Raw genomic sequence first — 17617 nt, 5'->3', positions numbered from 1 at the left:
TAATTAAGGAAATCATATCAAGTTATCTAGCCAGTTATTCTAACGGGCCACGTTTGCCTATCCATCAGTTTGGATAATTGTTATTTAGCCACTTTCGAAACATCTTGCTGAAACGTAACATTGGTTGAAAACTCATTTTGAGTGTGTTAACTATTCAACAAATCGGTAGACAGACAGGCATATACCCTTAGAAAAACCCCCTAGATCACTTGAAGACATCTGAAGTGTATACCGCAGTTATAAAATTATCCTTGACTCCATATTATCTGTCTCATGAAAACAGTTCTATGATCTGTCTCTTTAAATCTGTCATGAAAATTCAAATTATAAGCTAATTTGCAACATTGCAATTTACCCTATTTTTGTACTGAAAACATAAGAGGGCGTTGAAGGCAAAAACATGCCGTTGAGGGCGTTAGTGTGTTCGACAAATAGTGATATTTGTTTTTGGGTTTGCAGTGTTCAGAATTGTGTATTTGTGAATTTGATTTTTCAGACATAGACGTTAAAAACTGCTAAATGAATAGGTGAGCACAATGTAAAACTTGGCTCACCGAACTTTGTTGTACCGTTTGACTTAGTTCTAATATTTCTGATAAATGACGTATCCCGATGATGAATGTCTCTATGGTGTTCTAGAAATTTATTGAATGAGAATGTTAATTATTTAGTTTCCTGAATTTAACACACTGGAATTGAAAAACAGTCATATATTTTTAAATAAGGAGTTTCTTGATAACATTTTTTTTGATGTAGTGGCATTTTTCCTTATGGCAACACTGTTTACTAGGAACAACTGTTTTTTGTTCTGTCAATATAGTCAAAAATTAGCGATAAGAAAATAAAATTTCGGAGGTAAACAGTTGTCTTCCTTGAAATAAAAATGAATGCGATGGAGAAAAGTTTCGAAAAAATATTGGAAGAAATGTGAGTCGATAAAGAATTATATATTTTATCGAGATAGTATCACATTACATAAGTTATCAAAATCATCAATCTATTACATATTTGTTTGGACAAAAAATCTACAATGTATGAACATCTTCAAAAATCAAAACACAAGATAAGTAAAGATAACCTCAAAATCCTGCACATATGTAATAAAGGGAAAAAAATTAATTAGTTGGAAGTCATGGAAATCAACAACTCAATTAAAAACCAGAAATATATACTCCTAAACGAGCAACTCGATTTATGTAGGTCTACACTCTTGAATTTGAGTTTAACAACCCCTATAATCTTCAGTGTTGAATTTTAAAGTTAACACCGTGGTCCGTTCAACTACCTGTCCTTCCATCTTACCTGAAAAGTCCTAATATAATCGAGTTTTCAAACTTCACATTTCAGTTTTATACTTGATACAGGGGGGTTAAACCCAAAACCGGTTGTATGAATAAAATTAACTAGTGGTACCTAATTAGACAAAGGTGTTTTTATTCATTTCATTTTTTAGATTCAATTTTAAAAACATCACTTTTGTTGCCGTATGGTTAAGCTAATTACATTTACTTTCAACATAAAAAAGTTTCACAGTCCAACTACAAAAAAACTAGAATGAAATAAATACCTTTTTTCAGAGAATCTGCACCAGGAGTTACTGGTTGTATTATCACAGACCATTCAGGTCTTGCTTTGGGAAGTAAGTATGAACTATCTTTGAACAATAGCATTCATCACTATTTTTATTAATATGTACACATTATGTAAACTGGATCTATCTATTGAAGAAATCCATCATGAAGTGTTTCTAAAAAAATTACTTGTTTTTGAGTTTATTTACATTATTTTGTTGCAATGTGCAAGAGAAATCACTTCAATCATTACTGCATTGCCCTTGAATATGTTTGCTGCAGTTGCAGCTCTAAAATTCTAGGGTCTTCTGCTGAGAAATTCAAAATTAGCTAGATTCATAAAATAGGCTTGTGTAAAGTTGATTCAATATTATATACTATACTAATTTATTGAAATTCTCAAACTTTTCAACTTTTCAGCAAGAGGTAAATCTGTGAACCTCAAACCCGGTATTATAGCGGCCATAGCTGAACAAGCTTCAAAAATAGAGTCACATGGCAAGACACCTACTATCCACTTTGAAAATGACTCCCATTCCTTCACAATACAAAGATCAGGAACAGTGACATGTGCTGTATATAAGAGCTTGGGCAAAGCAATTGATATTTCATAGATATATTTTAGAATTAGTTTCAAACAATAGTGAGAAATTCCCCAGGTATACTTTTCAAATTTGTTCATATAATGCCGGAGACACCCTTAAGAAAAGGCAACAATTCATTTTATACAAATAAAGGTGGCAAAATAGTACATTTGAAGTTTTTTACTCTACCACCATGCTTTCAATTATCCACAAGTTTAATGACTGAATGAATTTTATTATTGGAGAAGTATTTCTAGGTATTGATACATCTGAAAAAAATGTTGATTTTTCACTCATTTCAATGAAACAAAAAGTTTAGTAACGTCGTTTATAAATTCCTTCAACAAATTTAACAGACTCAAACTATTTTAATCACTTTTCGTCAGACTTTTCCTCTTGTATTGGGCATATCCCAATTTCAACAGCTGGCGATTTTCCAACGCCCACATAATTAATGTAAATACGAAACATGCAGCTCCTATTCCAATGTGCAGAACCATTGATTTTTCGAGTATGTATACCTGAAAACCAACCATGTTAAATTCCACTTGGGAATATCCAACAAAACAATTAAACATAGGTTCATTTTTACCCACCTCACTCAGTTTTGTAATGATTCCTGACATCACCAGTCCTGTCACAAATTTGTAACCTGGTATTAAACCACTGAGAGGATTGTATTTGGTATCCTTATATTTTTTCTTTGTGAAAATTATGCTAAAATTTTTTTTTCGAAATCTCATTAAGTTTTAATAAACTATTTATTTTTCCAGCAAATATTAGCAAACATATTTTTTTACCTGTGTCCAATTCTAACTGCCATGTTGACACAATTGGCTAAAATGAATCCCACTGGACCAACAAAGTATGTGAAGAGATAGGCAATCATTAAAAATGTTATTGAAAATATGACCATTAGATAATTGTACCTGCAAGAAAAATCATTTAATTTAATAATATCCATTTCAAACAGAATTCATATAATTCCATTAAAACAAAAAAGACTGATTTATTGAGAGTATTTATAATAAAAAAAGGCACTTTGTACTCGAAATAAAAAGAGCACGCTATACACAAAAAGAAGATCCTATTCATTTAATAATTTTTAGACAAAGTCGGCGCTGTTTCGACCCACCATAGATCTCATCAGTGGTACTAGGCTGAATCACTAATGCATTGCTGGACTCAAGTACCCTTGAAGGACAAGCCTAAGTCAGTGAGATCGATGACATCTATGCAATCGACAGAGAACTCAATCCTCGAATATCAAAGATAAACGGGACTCCAATGGCGTTGTGTTTGTGCTCTGGTTTACAGGTAGTTGCCTAGCAGTGAAACCTGCAGTGAAAGACAGGAAGCTTGGCTTTGTAAGTGACTGCCTTGAATTGAGTTCTCTGTCGATCCCACAGATGTACAATTGGTTAAATTAGAAGAGATGTGCCACAGGAATCTGTTTTGGAACCCTGTGTCATGACCTATATTAGAATTGTGAACAGTCTCAAGTTTGGTTATCAAGTAACAAACACAATAACCTTGCAATATTTTAATACAAGACTGCTGAAAACGAAAAAACTAATAATCTGTCAGAAAATGTTCAAGTATGTAATTTCAAGTTCCAATTTCTGCATTTTTATTAATCTCTATATGGAATGACACAGAAATGTGGATTTTTTTATATATGCTAAACATTATGAGGTATTCTGAAAAATTTATATGACTGTAACAATGAAATCATTGTACACAGCGCGTTCACAGCGCAATTCAGTCATTTTCGGGATAAAAAATTTGGAATTTGGAAAGAACTCAATATTCCTAATAAAAAAACAATTCTACGCCTCCATTTCAGAAAAAAATGGTCACTTGGGTTATTGTAAAGCATAATATTCCAACTTTTCGAAATGTATCCAAAAACTATTCTTACCTATCAAGTTCCTTGCTACCGATAGTGGCAAGAACAAATCCCTCTGTTACACCGTTTATTGCCAAAAGAACAACAGCAAGGCTGTGGAACCGCAGCATTGTGACCGGTAAAGTATTTTCTACCAGATTGTGACCTCCATATATAAACAAAAATGAATAACTATATGACTGACCAAATACAAACACAAGTAGTCCTATGCTTATTACTACTCTACAGAGATGACTTAGAACTTCAGCGGATTCTGATACGAGTTTCTGGAAATAAAAAAACATTTGTATAAAACTATTATCAGCTCTTTTTATTTAAACTTCAACAAGTATAGTATAACTCCAGATTCTAAAGGTTTTTGTATGACTGATTCACTAGAGAATATTTGATTACGTCCATGTAATAATGATTATGCTTCGTATTTCTAGGTCAATATTGATAAAAAATGTAAACGTTCACAGCTCTATCATTCTTGTGGGCTTGCAAAACATGGAGTCAGGGCAATTTTCAAAGTCTGCGGCAGTAGCAGATGAAACGGTAGTTATGAAAGCCTGCAGAGCACGACTCATAAACCTGGAAACATCAGACAAATTGTCAAAGTATTATTTTACTTAAGAAGTCTACTTTTAGATCAGCTTTGTTGACAGAATTTTGTATCTTTTAACAATGAAGCATTTTTTGATTTGATTGTACCTTTCTAAAAATACATAGACTTATGGAAGTTATCAATTTCTCTGTCAATCAACACTGCTCAGATTTCATTTATCTGTTGAGGTGAGATTTTATCAAACGACAAGGGATACTCTCTGCCAATTCCTACACAATTCTCATAGTCTGGGCTACTAAACAATCTTAAATGTTAGGTCGGCTTTTTCAGTGTTTTCAAAAGCACAGAGTTATTGCTTAATAGTCTGATTAAGAGAGGATACCTTTGTACGTTATTTCTTAGGCAAAATTGTGATGATACGGTATAACTTACCTGGTTCTGTTTGACCACCGGTTCACCTCGTTTTATCATTTGGGTGAAGTAAAAATAAGCAGAGTCCTCTATTGGTCGAAAAATGAACCTGAAAACTGAGTATGTCTGTAATTAAAAATATACTCCCGAAAATATAAAAATTATTATTGAAATTGATGAAGTTTACAATTCTTTAAAAACATTTACCTTGCAGCTAAACTCCCCAGATTATTGACTATATCGTACATGGACTGCTGGCTGAAAGTAAGGAGAGGCGATACTGTCATAACGTATTTTTCACCTTCTGTCAAGACTTGCTTCAGTATCGATTGTTTCATGAACCCAAATGTGAGGAAACAGAGATTGGTATTCAGAATATTTTCCTAAAATCAATCAATATATTCAACCTCACTGCGGGCGATTTGCAAAATAGTTGGATTTTACGTGCCCATTACTTATACTCATTTAAAACTTGTGCAAAATGTTTGTCTTGATATTTGGAGTATTTTGAAAGGTTGAAGTTGTGATTTTCATAGCATGTTCACCACGTTCCCATAATTTCACGGGGATGGGTAAACGTGGTCCTTCAGTATGACTCGCTGCATTACCTGATATGACACCCTTAGATTTTTGTGAGCATATGTGAAATCTAAAATTTATATTACACAAGTGCAGTCTATGCCAGAACTCATGGTTATAATAAGAGGTACTCCTAACAAAATTACCCCAGAAACAATTGAATGGAACTGGCCGATACTTGATGAAAATCCATATTAAAACTAATTAATACAGTTTATTGTATGATTTTCAGTAAAACCCTTTATAGTGAAAATCTTATAATGAACTATAAATTAGTTTTTTTATCCTAGAAACATTCCATAATGAATTTGTAAACAAACTTGAATGGTGACTAATTTGAACATTTACCTTTCTATAATAGAAATTGAAGAAAATAACATACTTTTTTATCAAAATTATTTCAAATATTTTGACCATCACCCACATAACAGTTGTAGTAATTAAAACTCTTACCTTATTGCTCAACATGCCTGGAAAAAAATGTAGAATTGATGTGAAAGGAAAATCGCTCATATTTGAATATATATTTTCTGCTCTATTCTCATGTACACCTTCTATTCTGAATCTGTTGAGACCTTGGATATACCAGGCAAAAAACCCAAAGTACAACAAGAACATAATAACAGCAGACACTACCTGGGCAATTGAGAATGAATTTATCGATTGTGATGGATTGGCTCTTACAATATATACAAAAATAAGAGTTCGACTGACTACATACAGGGTGTCTATAATTATCTGAAATGAAATTAGCAGTGAAGCCTACATTTCCCATGTCTTCAACATTTATCAAACCTTTATTTTCACAAAACAAAAACTTTGGGCTACTAAAACAAACACTTGGGTCATTTGTTCTATTACACAGGACAGAGCAATGGCATAACATCCTAAAATATACTGTGGCCAGTATTTTTCATCAGTGGGAGAGAGAAGATTAATCCAGACGTAAGTCAGAATTAGACCTATTACAGCAGGTACTGGGATACTGAAAAAATTGCACGAAAAGGATCTTCAGTTCAGGTTTTTCACGAAGAAGCTTAAACTGACAGCCAAAGATAAGGAGATGGTAGGTCCAAAGTGAGTGGGTGTATTCGACCCGCCACTGCAACACGCAAGGGTTTATTGTGGCACACACCTAATCAAACTCAATCAAATAAAGCCAATTTCTCAATTTGTAAGTCTGGTCCTCATTGATAATGCTCTAAAGAATCACCTGTGAGAATTTAATTCAAAAACAATTTTATTTCTATTAAAGATCCTTTTGGGTGTAGAAATTGTGGCAACAACATAAGAGCAAATCCAAAAGTAAAGTTATCGATAATAAAAATATACATCATATAATTGTACTCTATATAAAGATTTGTAGATCATGCAAAGAAGTAACTTTTTGACACAAACATGAAAAAATAATCCTTCTAGATATACTTAAGTTGCTTGAAATAATAATGGGAGGCAATTTAATCCAAACTCATTGATGCCTTGAAGCTAATGCGAGATATTAAATTTTTTACAGATAACCTAGTCCTACTCTGGCTGCCAGTTTCATGTTTTCAATGTACAGTCATAAAAGTTGCAAAATGAAATGACTTACGACAGCCATATCTGATTGACAACTTGAGCCCAGTTATGGGACTTTGTACCAGTTAAGCATGCTTTTAATAGAGGTTCCTTGGATAGAAACAGAATCGTCGATTCTAACAAGGTCAGCCGGACGTTCATAATTCCTAAAACTTCTTGTCCAACGGTCCGAATGATGAAAGCATTTAAAATGAATGTTATTAATCTGAATAAAACCTGAAAATATATGAAATTCGATTACATACAAAAGTATTTACCGACGATAGGTACCTGAAATATAATGCTGAAGGAAGCATTCTCAAAGCTACTTTTCAATATATCTCTACCCATTTTAAACGTTTTGAAACATTTAAATTAAAATTGAATTTCAATATATGTGATTGTCGAACTGTCAAAAAACTTAGGTTAATGGTTGAATTTTGAATAGGTTTGTTTTGCGCAGAACGTTACAGTTACAGAACAGTTCGAGACAGTTTCCACAAATAAAATAAACCAAAAGAAAAATTGTTTCTGGAACTGTGGCGTTGTCATTTAAACATTGAAATTGCAGATGAAGTAAGGATGAAGAATGGAGAGGGATTGCACATTTATACACAACATAAAGAAACAATTTCATTAGTGCAAATCGAAAGTTTTAACCGGTTCCTATTTCAATATCCAAAGTGATAATAACTGTTCTGGAATATTATAGAATCGGTTCTGAAAAAAACTAAACACATTAGAAACGGTAACAAAACAGTTAATGAAGAAATGATAACCAAACTTAGAACCAAATCAAACCTTTTGTCACAATAGACTGTAGTTCTGTGACTACTTTTTAAATTCAATAAAAACATTATCATGGATTGCTCCATCCAATAGAAACGCACAATCACTTAAAAATGGACCAATAGAAGTCAATCAGTGGACTCAACAATGAATTAAAGAACAACTGGTCTACTGCGCCGAAGAGAAGCAAAGACAATAAAAAAGGGAAGAAGAAGAATTGAAGAACAAGCCTGTGGCACAAATTAAATCTGAATTATTTAATCTGTGCCTGTGATAGTGAAATAGAGTAGCTATTTCTACGTACTACTTAATTTTTTCTAAAATAAGTTTTAAAAACTATGTTTTTCCATTAACCAGCTGTCGCACCCCTACGAACGACAACCCTTAGAAGTCGAAACTTGTGCGAGTAAAGGATTAACGAGGTCTTACCTTTTAACGTGTGATTCCTAATACGGAACATAACGCGTTCTGCTCTTTTGTACAAAGTGTATTTTCAAGTAATCACTTATGTAAAACCCTAACTTTCCTCCAATAAAAAGTAGTGTGACGAACTAATAATGAAATTCTGATACTTGTTGGTTTCATTACAGTATTCATCAAAGAAAATGTCTGAATTAATTATATTTTATGTGTAATTGATAACTTGTTTATTTTGTGGCAATTCATGATCAATTTAATGAAATGAATAAAAACACTTGTCTGATTACCACTAGTTAATTTTATTTATATGACTGGTTTCCGGCTTAACCCCTTAATCAAGTATACTTGATAATGGTCCTAATACAAAAAAACATATAATACCAACCTTTGATTACGAGAAAACGATAGAAATGAATAGTTGCTCAATCAATTTGGAAATTATCTTGAATGAATTATCTCAATTGAATCCAGATAAAGGACCAGGACCGGATGGAATACCAGCATTATTGTTGAAAAATTGTAGATTTGCATTGGCTAAACCGCTGTTGTTACTTTTTTCGGCTTCTCTTAGTTTAGGAGATTTTCCCATTGTGTGGAAATCTAGTTACATTACACCAATTTTCAAGTCCGGAGACAGAGCAAACATAAAAAATTACAGACCTATAAGCATACTGAGTGCAATACCCAAACTACTCTGGAACACATTATATGCGACAGCTTAAAGTTTCCCTTTAAGCAAATAGTCATTGATGAGCAGCATGGGTTTTCCAAGGCAAATCAACAAACACCAATTTGCTATTATATTCTCAGCATACCTTGAATTCTCTGGAAAACAAACAGCACGTGAACGTAATATACACAGATTTTTCCAAAGCATTTGATACGGTCAACCACAGTATCCTATGTGCAAAATTGACGGCAGTTGGTTTCTTTGGAAGTTTGTTAAGTTGGATCTCAAGTTACCTTTGTGACAAAACACAATTCGTGAAAATCAAGGGATTTGTATCTCGAGAAATCTGTTAGCTCGGGGGTACCACAAGGAAGCCACCTGGGACCATATTTGTTCAATCTTTTTGTTAATGACATTAAAAAAATATAAAATCATTCTGAAATTTTGATGTTTGCTGATGATCTTAAAATATTCAGGACTATTAAATCCAAAGAGGACTGCGAGAAACTTCAAATTGATATTGAATCTTTCATAGATTGGTGTACTGATAACTGCATGGATGTCAATGCAACTAAATGCAAAAGTATGTCTTCCTCTCGATCAAGTAATCACTTCATCACTGAATACACAATTGAAGGTAAACCATTGAAATCTGTAAAATCTATACGTGATCTAGGTATTGTAGTCGATGCCAAAATGGATTTCCATCTCCATTATGAACATATCACTAGTAGAGCGATGAAAATGTTAGGCTTTATATGCAGATTAACAAAGTATTTCACAAATGTTAACTCCATAAAGGCATTGTACTTTTCATTGGTAAGATCAATTTTGGAATACTGCAGTTGTGTTTGGTCCCCGAAATATGAACTTTACAGTTATAACATAGAGAAAGTTCAGAATAAATTCCTGAAATATATAGCCTTTAAACTGAGCATGCCTCTGATCGATCACTCACTCTCAGATATCAGTTTCAAAACAGATATATCGAAACTCAGTACTCGTAGAATTCATGCAGATATTATATTCCTCCATAAGTTGTTCAGTTCGAAAATTGATTGTTCAACTCTTCTTTCTGAAATTAAACTTCACGTACCTCTTAGAAGGACACGGAACAATAAAATGTTTGCAATCGACTTCCACAGGTGTAATTATGGTAAAAATTCTCCACTTTCTAGAATAGTTTCTAATGGCAATAAGGTTGATCTTGACTTATTTATATTCCTGAATGTTCTCTTAGAAATAGATTGAAAAATATTCAACTGTAAATCACAGGAATAAGTGCTCAAATATTCAAATATTTCTATTTTTAGGTTATTAGTATAATTAAAGTTAGATTAGTATTAGTGTTACTTCCTAAAATGTATTGAATTCATGTATACAAATTGGGGTTACCCATAGATAAATAAATAAAATTATCTAGTGGTAATTAGACAAATGTGTTTTTATTCATTTCATTAAAGTCATTACATTTTCATAAAAGTATATGAAATAAAGATAAACTTTACCTACTCTCCTACTCACACCGGAGATTACTGTGTAATAAGGCTACTCATACAACTATAATTAATGAAAACAGGGTAGAGAATAAGAGATATATTTTCCACTGAGACGATTGAGAAAAATTGCAATAGCAAAGTTGGCATAAGTTCATTTGGCTAATGCAGATATTTTTTTCCCTGCATAATTGTAAGCACTAGGATATTGATCTTCATTTTAACTCATTTTCATCCAAAGAAAAACACATTTTTTGTTATTGATTCACTGAAATAATTACTGGTGTTATCACCTATGAAATAATAATTCATTAAGATATGTTAGGATATTGATGTTTTCTGTTAAATACTATTGTTTTTTCAGTGCACATATTTACTTTCAGCAGGTTTACTACAAGATTTTATTATGTTAAGAATACTATAAAAAGTTAAATTCAAATCAACTGCTAATTTCACTTCATGAACAATCTGATTATCTATTAACCGGCTGTTGCTCCCCTCCTTCATGAATGACAACCCTCAGAAGTCAAAAATTGTGCGAGTCAAGGATTACCGAGGTCTTACCTTTCAAGGTATGATTTCTAGTGAATAAAAGAACGTTGAGAGGCCCAACTTTATTGTTATAAAGAAAATAACATACTTCACTGGATTATTGTCGTTTTGCTAACCACAGCACGTTTATTTTCTAGTTCTTCATTTTTCAGATGTAATTGCTTCAAGACCAACTCGGGTAGTTTGGAATTTTCTGGCCATTCATATTCTCCACAAGTCTTAATGGACAAAATTTCCGAATTTCTATTCCAAAAGCTATCCTGTATCAAATCCTCATGCAAAGGTATAATAACCTGTTTCAACCTACCATGTTGGGGGTGTTTTACTCGCTTCCAGAGTAGAATTGTTCCCTTCTTGAACATTGGTGGTTCATTGTTGTAATTGATATTGAATTGGCTGAATAAAATTTCGTGTTTATCAGAAGAGATGGTACCACACAATTTTTGCTCGGCTTCGTTGTTAGTCAATCCTCCTTTCAGAACTAGTGACCAGAAAGTGGTATTATACAAGTTGTTGATATGACAATCGGCTTGTCTCCAACTCATATAATCCCTGAGGTTTTCGTCTGTCGGGTATAATACTATCCTAGAGTCAAAACTTGGAGGGTATTTCAGTTTCACATCTTCAAAGTAGTCCTTCCAGAAGAAAACGTAAGCAGACGTGAACAAGCTATTTATGTAGGTCATGAGTTTACTTTTTCTTCTGTTATAAAGAGAAGTGTCCTTTCTTATAACAAATGAATATTCGTCACTGTTTCCATACGAAATGGAAATATCTTTGTATTCTTGCATAACTGTTGCGGCAGCTCTATTCATCAACCGCAAGGCTCTGGAGTCGTTGGGTTTTTCAAAGTTATGCTTAGTAGAAAATTTATGGAACGATTTTCCGTCAACGCGAACGATGATCCAGCAGTTGGGTAAAATTTTTTCATCTTGCTCAAAATTTTTAACATACTCAAATTTACTGTTAGCCATTATTGTACAGTGGATATACTTTATTTGCTGGAAGAAGGGTCTCAGCAACATTAATCATTTCTTTATGTGTACCATTAAACTGAATTGAAAACATTAAATGCAGGTTAAGTATGTAAGAAACATAACCTCTTGCTTCTTTTTTGTATTATATTTCATATTTGTCACGGCATCAGTTACTAGTAAGGTCTATCCAAATTACACACAATGGTGTCGAAAAGAAATGATCGGTGATGGCACTGATAGAAAAAAGCTATAATCGCTATAAGCTAACACTTACTTTCCACAAATTCTTGTGATATAATATTAATCAGAAAGTGAACTCTAATGAAATGATTTTTCAAAATTTGTGGAAAAATCACAAAAAGTAAGTGAGAACTAACATCTTCACTATTAAAAGTGGTATTCAAGAGTTTTGTGAGATTTACAACTCATTTTTCGAATTCTAACTTCAAATCTTCCCATTTCAACTTGAACAATCTACCATGATGAAAAGATATTGTAATTGAGACATAAGAAGGCATAACTTTCTCCCTACCAATGTCTTTATTTAGTATACTTGTGATATAACAATAGTTCTCTGTTCGTACTATGAATTCAGATTATGATATTTGGAGGAAAATTTATAGTCACGAAGCATAGGTATACACAAAAGTAAATCATTTTATTGATGTATATTATTATAATATTTCGAAAAAATACCCGAACGGAAAATAGGAAAAATGTAAGAGAATAAGCCTGTTGGCAAACTTATGTGATATGTAGTGAACTTGGATGATTTTACATATAGGTAAATGAAATATTTCCAATTATGTATCAGCAAATATTCAATTCGTTTCCCTTAGTTTTTCGTTGTCGCTAGCGCCGTTTCGCTAAAGAGGTCTCCTCGAATATTGGGAAGTTCAGCGTCTAGATGGAAAAACAAAGTCCTGTAACCTGATTTCATATATTTTTGTAGTTTCTTGTACCCCCTGAGTGGAATTAATCAATATTACTCATTCATCAGTTTCTCGTGTATATAATAAACACATTAAACATAACCTATGTCATTGTGATGGTCTGTTTGGAACCTTTGGTGTAGTAATGAATAATCCTTGAGTTTTATCCCTTTATTTTAACCAACTTCTTTTTCCATTCATTTGTTTCGATCAAGTGATTATCATCTACACTTGTTTCGATCATCAAGTGATTATCTTCAAGAGGAAGATTAACCTCCAATCAATGGTAGAAATTCTTGTTTTTCCCAGTTCAACTGAGAAAACTATGTTTCCAGTCTAAATTGTGCAGATTATCATAAATAGTGCTATTGATTTTCACCAAGTGAGGGATCAGAGAATTCAGAACTTCCCTATACCTACTAGCAAACCTCAATTCAAGAGGCCAAGATAAATAAGAGGAAGAATAGGAATATCTCTCTTCCCTCCTTTCTTTAAAATTGTCTAATTTTTATGAGTCTGTTTTAGTGTTTTATTTTTCTTCTGTAAGAAGTGGAAATAATTTATAGAATAATGGATAATCCAAAGAGAGTGTCCGTAGATTATATCAATAATTCACAGAAATTTTCATCTCAGATACAGGATTATAACAAACAATATTGTAGTATATACCTAGCTAGGTTGAAAGAAATGGAAATTTTACTCAGAGAAAAAATTAACAAAATCTGGGTAGTAAATTTCCCATCGTGAAACTTCATAAATTATCTGAAGAAAATTATGAGAAATGTGTTGTTATTGGGACTTTATTCAAAGACCAGAAACTGAAACCGTCTATTCTTAAGCAGCTCATGGAGTCCAGTTTAATGGCAAGTCCAGTCCTCGACCATTTCACTGACGAAAGTGACAAATTATTTATCGAAGATGAAATGCAGAGGTTTGAGGTGTTAGGTATGAGTATATTCCTTCTTAAATTTTATAAATAAGAAATGGTATTGGAATATTCCAAACATAAAACGACATTCCACAGAAAATTTCCCATTGCAGTGGTCTTACATTTTATAATGAACTACCAGAATCCTTCGAACAGTTTCAGGATTGAACTTGTAAGCATATATATTCAAAAAACTTAAGTATTGTTCTCACTGAAAACTAACTGATGAATCTCTTAGGCTTTTGTTGAGTCTAGGCTATGATATGGTGTATGCTTCTGGGGAGCTTCTACATCATTCGATAATGTTTTTAGAGCTCAGTTGTAAAAATCAGAAAAAGACAACACTGAATTCGTCATCTGCATTTGGATCGATGTGTCATTTCTTTCTCCAGACACGTCTAATGGTTCACTGAATTTGGACTTCCGTGTATGTGCTATGTATGCTTAGTGTTGAATAAATATCATTATTGTAGCTGTAAATAGTCCCATCATAACTATGTCTTTCTCTTCATTATATAGGAAATATTCAACCTCAAAACCTGGTTACTGGAATTACCTGCGCTTTGCTGGGCTCTGATATGGGCAAGGGAAAGTTCATGGTGGAGGAATGCTTATTTGCGAACTACAGAAATCAAGTTGAGAGGCCCTTGTTTGAAGACAGCGTATTTGTGATATTTATCAGTGGCATAGATTTCATTAATCATCATAATTTTCCAATAAATCTAGATCTGTTCAAGTATTGGATAAGTGGAATGCTAGGGGATGTCGACACAGTGTCCAAAATCGCCAGAATAATTATAGCTGGTAATAGCATAAGGAGTACCCCAGAAAAACGAAAGCCCACAATTTCTATGATAAGTCGTTGCACTGAACCAACAGAAACCATCGAAGCTGTAAAGTTATTCGACAACTTTCTCTCGTACCTCTGTGAACTAGTGGATGTTGATTTGATGCCAGGCGAGAACGATCCCTCAAACCACATCCTTCCTCAAAAAGAAATGCATCACTGCATGTTCCCGCAATCAGCTCCCTTCAGATCTCTGCACCAGGTTTCCAATCCTTATTTCTGTTCGCTGAATGGGACGAAGATATTGGGTACCTCTGGCCAACCTCTGAGAGATTTGAGTTGGTATTCGGACGTAAGTGATCCTTTGGAAGGTTTGGAGAAGTGTCTTCTCTGGAACCATCTGGCACCTACAGCCCCGGATACTTTGGCTTGTTTTCCCAGTTACGACAAAGACCCATTCATTATTGACGATTGCCCTCATGTGTTTTTTGCTGGGAATCAGGCAGGATTCTCTACTAAGATGGGAATAGGTTTGTTGATGGTATTATCTAATGATAAAGGTGATAGATTAATTAATTTTTTAGGAGATGACGGACAAAAAGTGCGGTTGATTGCCATTCCTGAATTTTCTAAGACTTTCCAGGTGGCTGTTCTAGATTTAAAGAACTTGGATTGTACCCCTATGATTTTCGATAAGTTATGAAATTTTGACTTTTACTGAAAGTGAACTTGTGATACAGACTTCCAGGAAGAGACTTTTTTCAGTGTACAAAAACGAGAAATGATTTTTGCATGGAATTGTATAGAAATGTCAGTTGTCTTTGCTCAGGAACAGTATTGAATCTCTTTGTCATGAACTGATGATCCATAATGAAACTATTTTACCCTTTTTGCCAGTCCAATATTAGTAATATGTCAATAAAAACAAATTACGACAAACAATATTAATTTCTAATTGAATTTAAAAATGTAATCTTGGTTCAAATACTATAAAATGAAACTGGTATCGAATAATTTGTTATAGGGAACAGTTGTATCTGTGAAAAATATACATTTCATTGAAAACTAGTTGAGTTTTGAGGAAAATTGGTTGAATTTACCCCGTGAACATGAATAATTCTTAAAATTTCGATATAAATTCCTGTACTCAGCTCATCATTTTATGATAATAGCCCCTCATATTGAGGTATAAAGTTTTTCAATCATCTTCCCCCAAATCTGAGAGAGCTACGAAATAAAAACTCCTCCAAATTAAAATGATATTTGCAAGGTATATGTTATTATAGTATCATAGAAATTCCTGGTTCAAAATGGAGATGTGTTTGCTTGTGCATATAAATAATAAATTTATGTTTTTATGTATATTGTGGAATTGGCCGACCAGATATTTTTCTCGAGAGAATTGGTTGAAGCTGGGATGATCCTACAACCGTGTTAGGAATCACATGTTAAAAGGTAAGACCTCGTTAGTCCTTAGCTCGCACAAGTTTCTCAACTTCTGAGAGTTGTCGTTCGTATGGGGGCGACAGCTGATTAACGGAAAAACAGATTTTTAAACAGATATGTTTCTGTTTTGTTGATTTTTAATGTGTCTACCATGTCAATATTGTTTTCATGGTTTCTATTCGTGATGTATCCTATATTATGTTGTATGTGATCTGAAAGTAAATACACATGGTTTGTTTTTACGGTTAATGAGGAGTGCTATCTTGAAGTTATACAACGCTTGCAAGAAGCAATACGAAGTAAATGTCCGGTATTGTGGAAGAAAAATTCATGGCTTTGCATCACGATAATGCACCTGCTCACTCTTCATTGCTTGTTCCTAATTTTTTTGGCAAAAAACAACACTGTAATCATGTCTCAGCCACAGTGTTTACCAGATTTGGTCCCCTGCGACTTTCTGCTGTTCTCAAGATTGAAAAGTCCCATTAAAAGACGGCATTTCGTGACGATTGAGGAGAAAACCAAATTGCTGAGAGAGCTCAAAGACATACCAAGTACTTATCAGAACTGCTTCGAAAATTGGATAAAAAGCTGGCATAAGTGTTATTATATCTGAATGGGACTATTTTGAAGGGGACAAAATAGAAATTGATAAATGAATAAATATATTTGTTTGGAATGTAATTGATTCAATGAAAGGAGGATACTCTGGGTAGTTTTCTAAAAAGAAATATTGTGTAACACATTTTTCGATTCTAAAAGTTTGGAAGGCATCTAAAAACCTGTTTTCATGCACCGGTCTCAACAATTTCAAGCATTTATTTACTCTGTGGCCGTTTTCCAAAGAACTAGACTTCTCAGGAACCTGAAATCGAATATGGGAAACATGTTAAATGCAATAAGTTATTATACTACTCCCAGTTTGACCAACATACTTTTTATTGCAATTCTTACAGCTCATTGCGTAAATCCCAGACTTTTCTGTAATCTTGTCTTTCGCGTTGCCCAAAACAAAGAGTATTGAAACCACTTTCTTGTTCAAGTTTTCAAAAATTCCGACCAAACCATGGGTGTATTTTGGTTCATCTTTCTGCAAAGTTGAGAATTTACGAAGAAGTGCTCTAAATTTTTTCCTAATCAACTTTTTTTCCTAGGTTTGAAGGATACCGATTACTTTCTTGCAGTGGCGATTCTAAAACTTAAGGCCAGGGGGAGGGCACACTATAACTAGGCGCCAAGATTCAGTAAAAAGGCACAAGTATTTTCCATTAGGTAAAGAAATAATATCACAAAACTCTAATGAAAGAAATATTTCAATAGTAAACAGAGCACTATCAAAAAAACAGCATACAAAACAAAACATTTTATTACCTCTTGGAGAGTAAACTAACCATTCACGTAGGCTTCGCTGTCTGAAAGTTGTTTTTTTAAGTTTGTACCAAGAAACGTAAAATTTTCTGTA

At 33.3% G+C, this 17617-nt stretch overlaps 4 protein-coding genes across 5 annotated transcripts; 2 read left to right on the top strand and 2 right to left on the bottom strand.

Annotated features, from left to right (window-relative positions):
* The first annotated feature begins 815 nt into the window (after nucleotides 1–815).
* LOC111517407 (ragulator complex protein LAMTOR5-like) lies at nucleotides 816–2324 on the top strand. Its single transcript, XM_023173557.2, has 3 exons — nucleotides 816–927; nucleotides 1578–1639; nucleotides 1992–2324. Exons 1-3 carry the CDS (start codon nucleotides 884–886, stop codon nucleotides 2183–2185), a joined length of 300 nt encoding a protein of 99 aa, XP_023029325.2. The 5' UTR covers nucleotides 816–883; the 3' UTR covers nucleotides 2186–2324.
* A 145-nt stretch (nucleotides 2325–2469) lies between these two features.
* LOC111505044 (man(5)GlcNAc(2)-PP-dolichol translocation protein RFT1) lies at nucleotides 2470–7602 on the bottom strand. Of its 2 annotated transcripts, XM_074181735.1 has the most exons (10): nucleotides 7450–7602; nucleotides 7193–7395; nucleotides 6397–6586; nucleotides 6055–6339; nucleotides 5230–5405; nucleotides 5044–5131; nucleotides 4077–4330; nucleotides 2956–3084; nucleotides 2752–2872; nucleotides 2470–2676 (listed from the first exon to the last, which is right to left on the bottom strand). In XM_074181735.1, exons 1-10 carry the CDS (start codon nucleotides 7507–7509, stop codon nucleotides 2524–2526), a joined length of 1659 nt encoding a protein of 552 aa, XP_074037836.1. In that variant the 5' UTR covers nucleotides 7510–7602; the 3' UTR covers nucleotides 2470–2523. The 2 variants fall into 2 exon arrangements, with proteins under 2 accessions (XP_074037836.1, XP_074037828.1); XM_074181727.1 differs by having other exon boundaries at nucleotides 2470–2872.
* Nucleotides 7603–11132: 3530 nt separating this feature from the next.
* On the bottom strand, nucleotides 11133–12185 carry THG (tRNA-histidine guanylyltransferase). The gene has a single exon (XM_023159789.2). It carries the CDS (start codon nucleotides 12108–12110, stop codon nucleotides 11175–11177), a length of 936 nt encoding a protein of 311 aa, XP_023015557.2. The 5' UTR covers nucleotides 12111–12185; the 3' UTR covers nucleotides 11133–11174.
* A 1298-nt stretch (nucleotides 12186–13483) lies between these two features.
* On the top strand, nucleotides 13484–15777 carry PolD2 (DNA polymerase delta subunit 2). The gene is given in 4 exon segments (XM_023159787.2): nucleotides 13484–13718; nucleotides 13721–13939; nucleotides 14442–15239; nucleotides 15294–15777. Coding segments are annotated over 4 exon segments (1290 nt in total). The 5' UTR covers nucleotides 13484–13564; the 3' UTR covers nucleotides 15413–15777.
* Nucleotides 15778–17617: the final 1840 nt, after the last annotated feature.

Source organism: Leptinotarsa decemlineata, unplaced genomic scaffold (assembly GCF_025532065.1).
Source record: "Leptinotarsa decemlineata unplaced genomic scaffold, Ldec_3_MD MMD2_P_RNA_scaffold_2, whole genome shotgun sequence".
Taxonomy (NCBI): domain Eukaryota; kingdom Metazoa; phylum Arthropoda; class Insecta; order Coleoptera; family Chrysomelidae; genus Leptinotarsa; species Leptinotarsa decemlineata.
The sequence above is the reverse complement of the archived record's forward strand: the minus strand, read 5'-3'. Positions and strand labels throughout refer to the sequence as shown.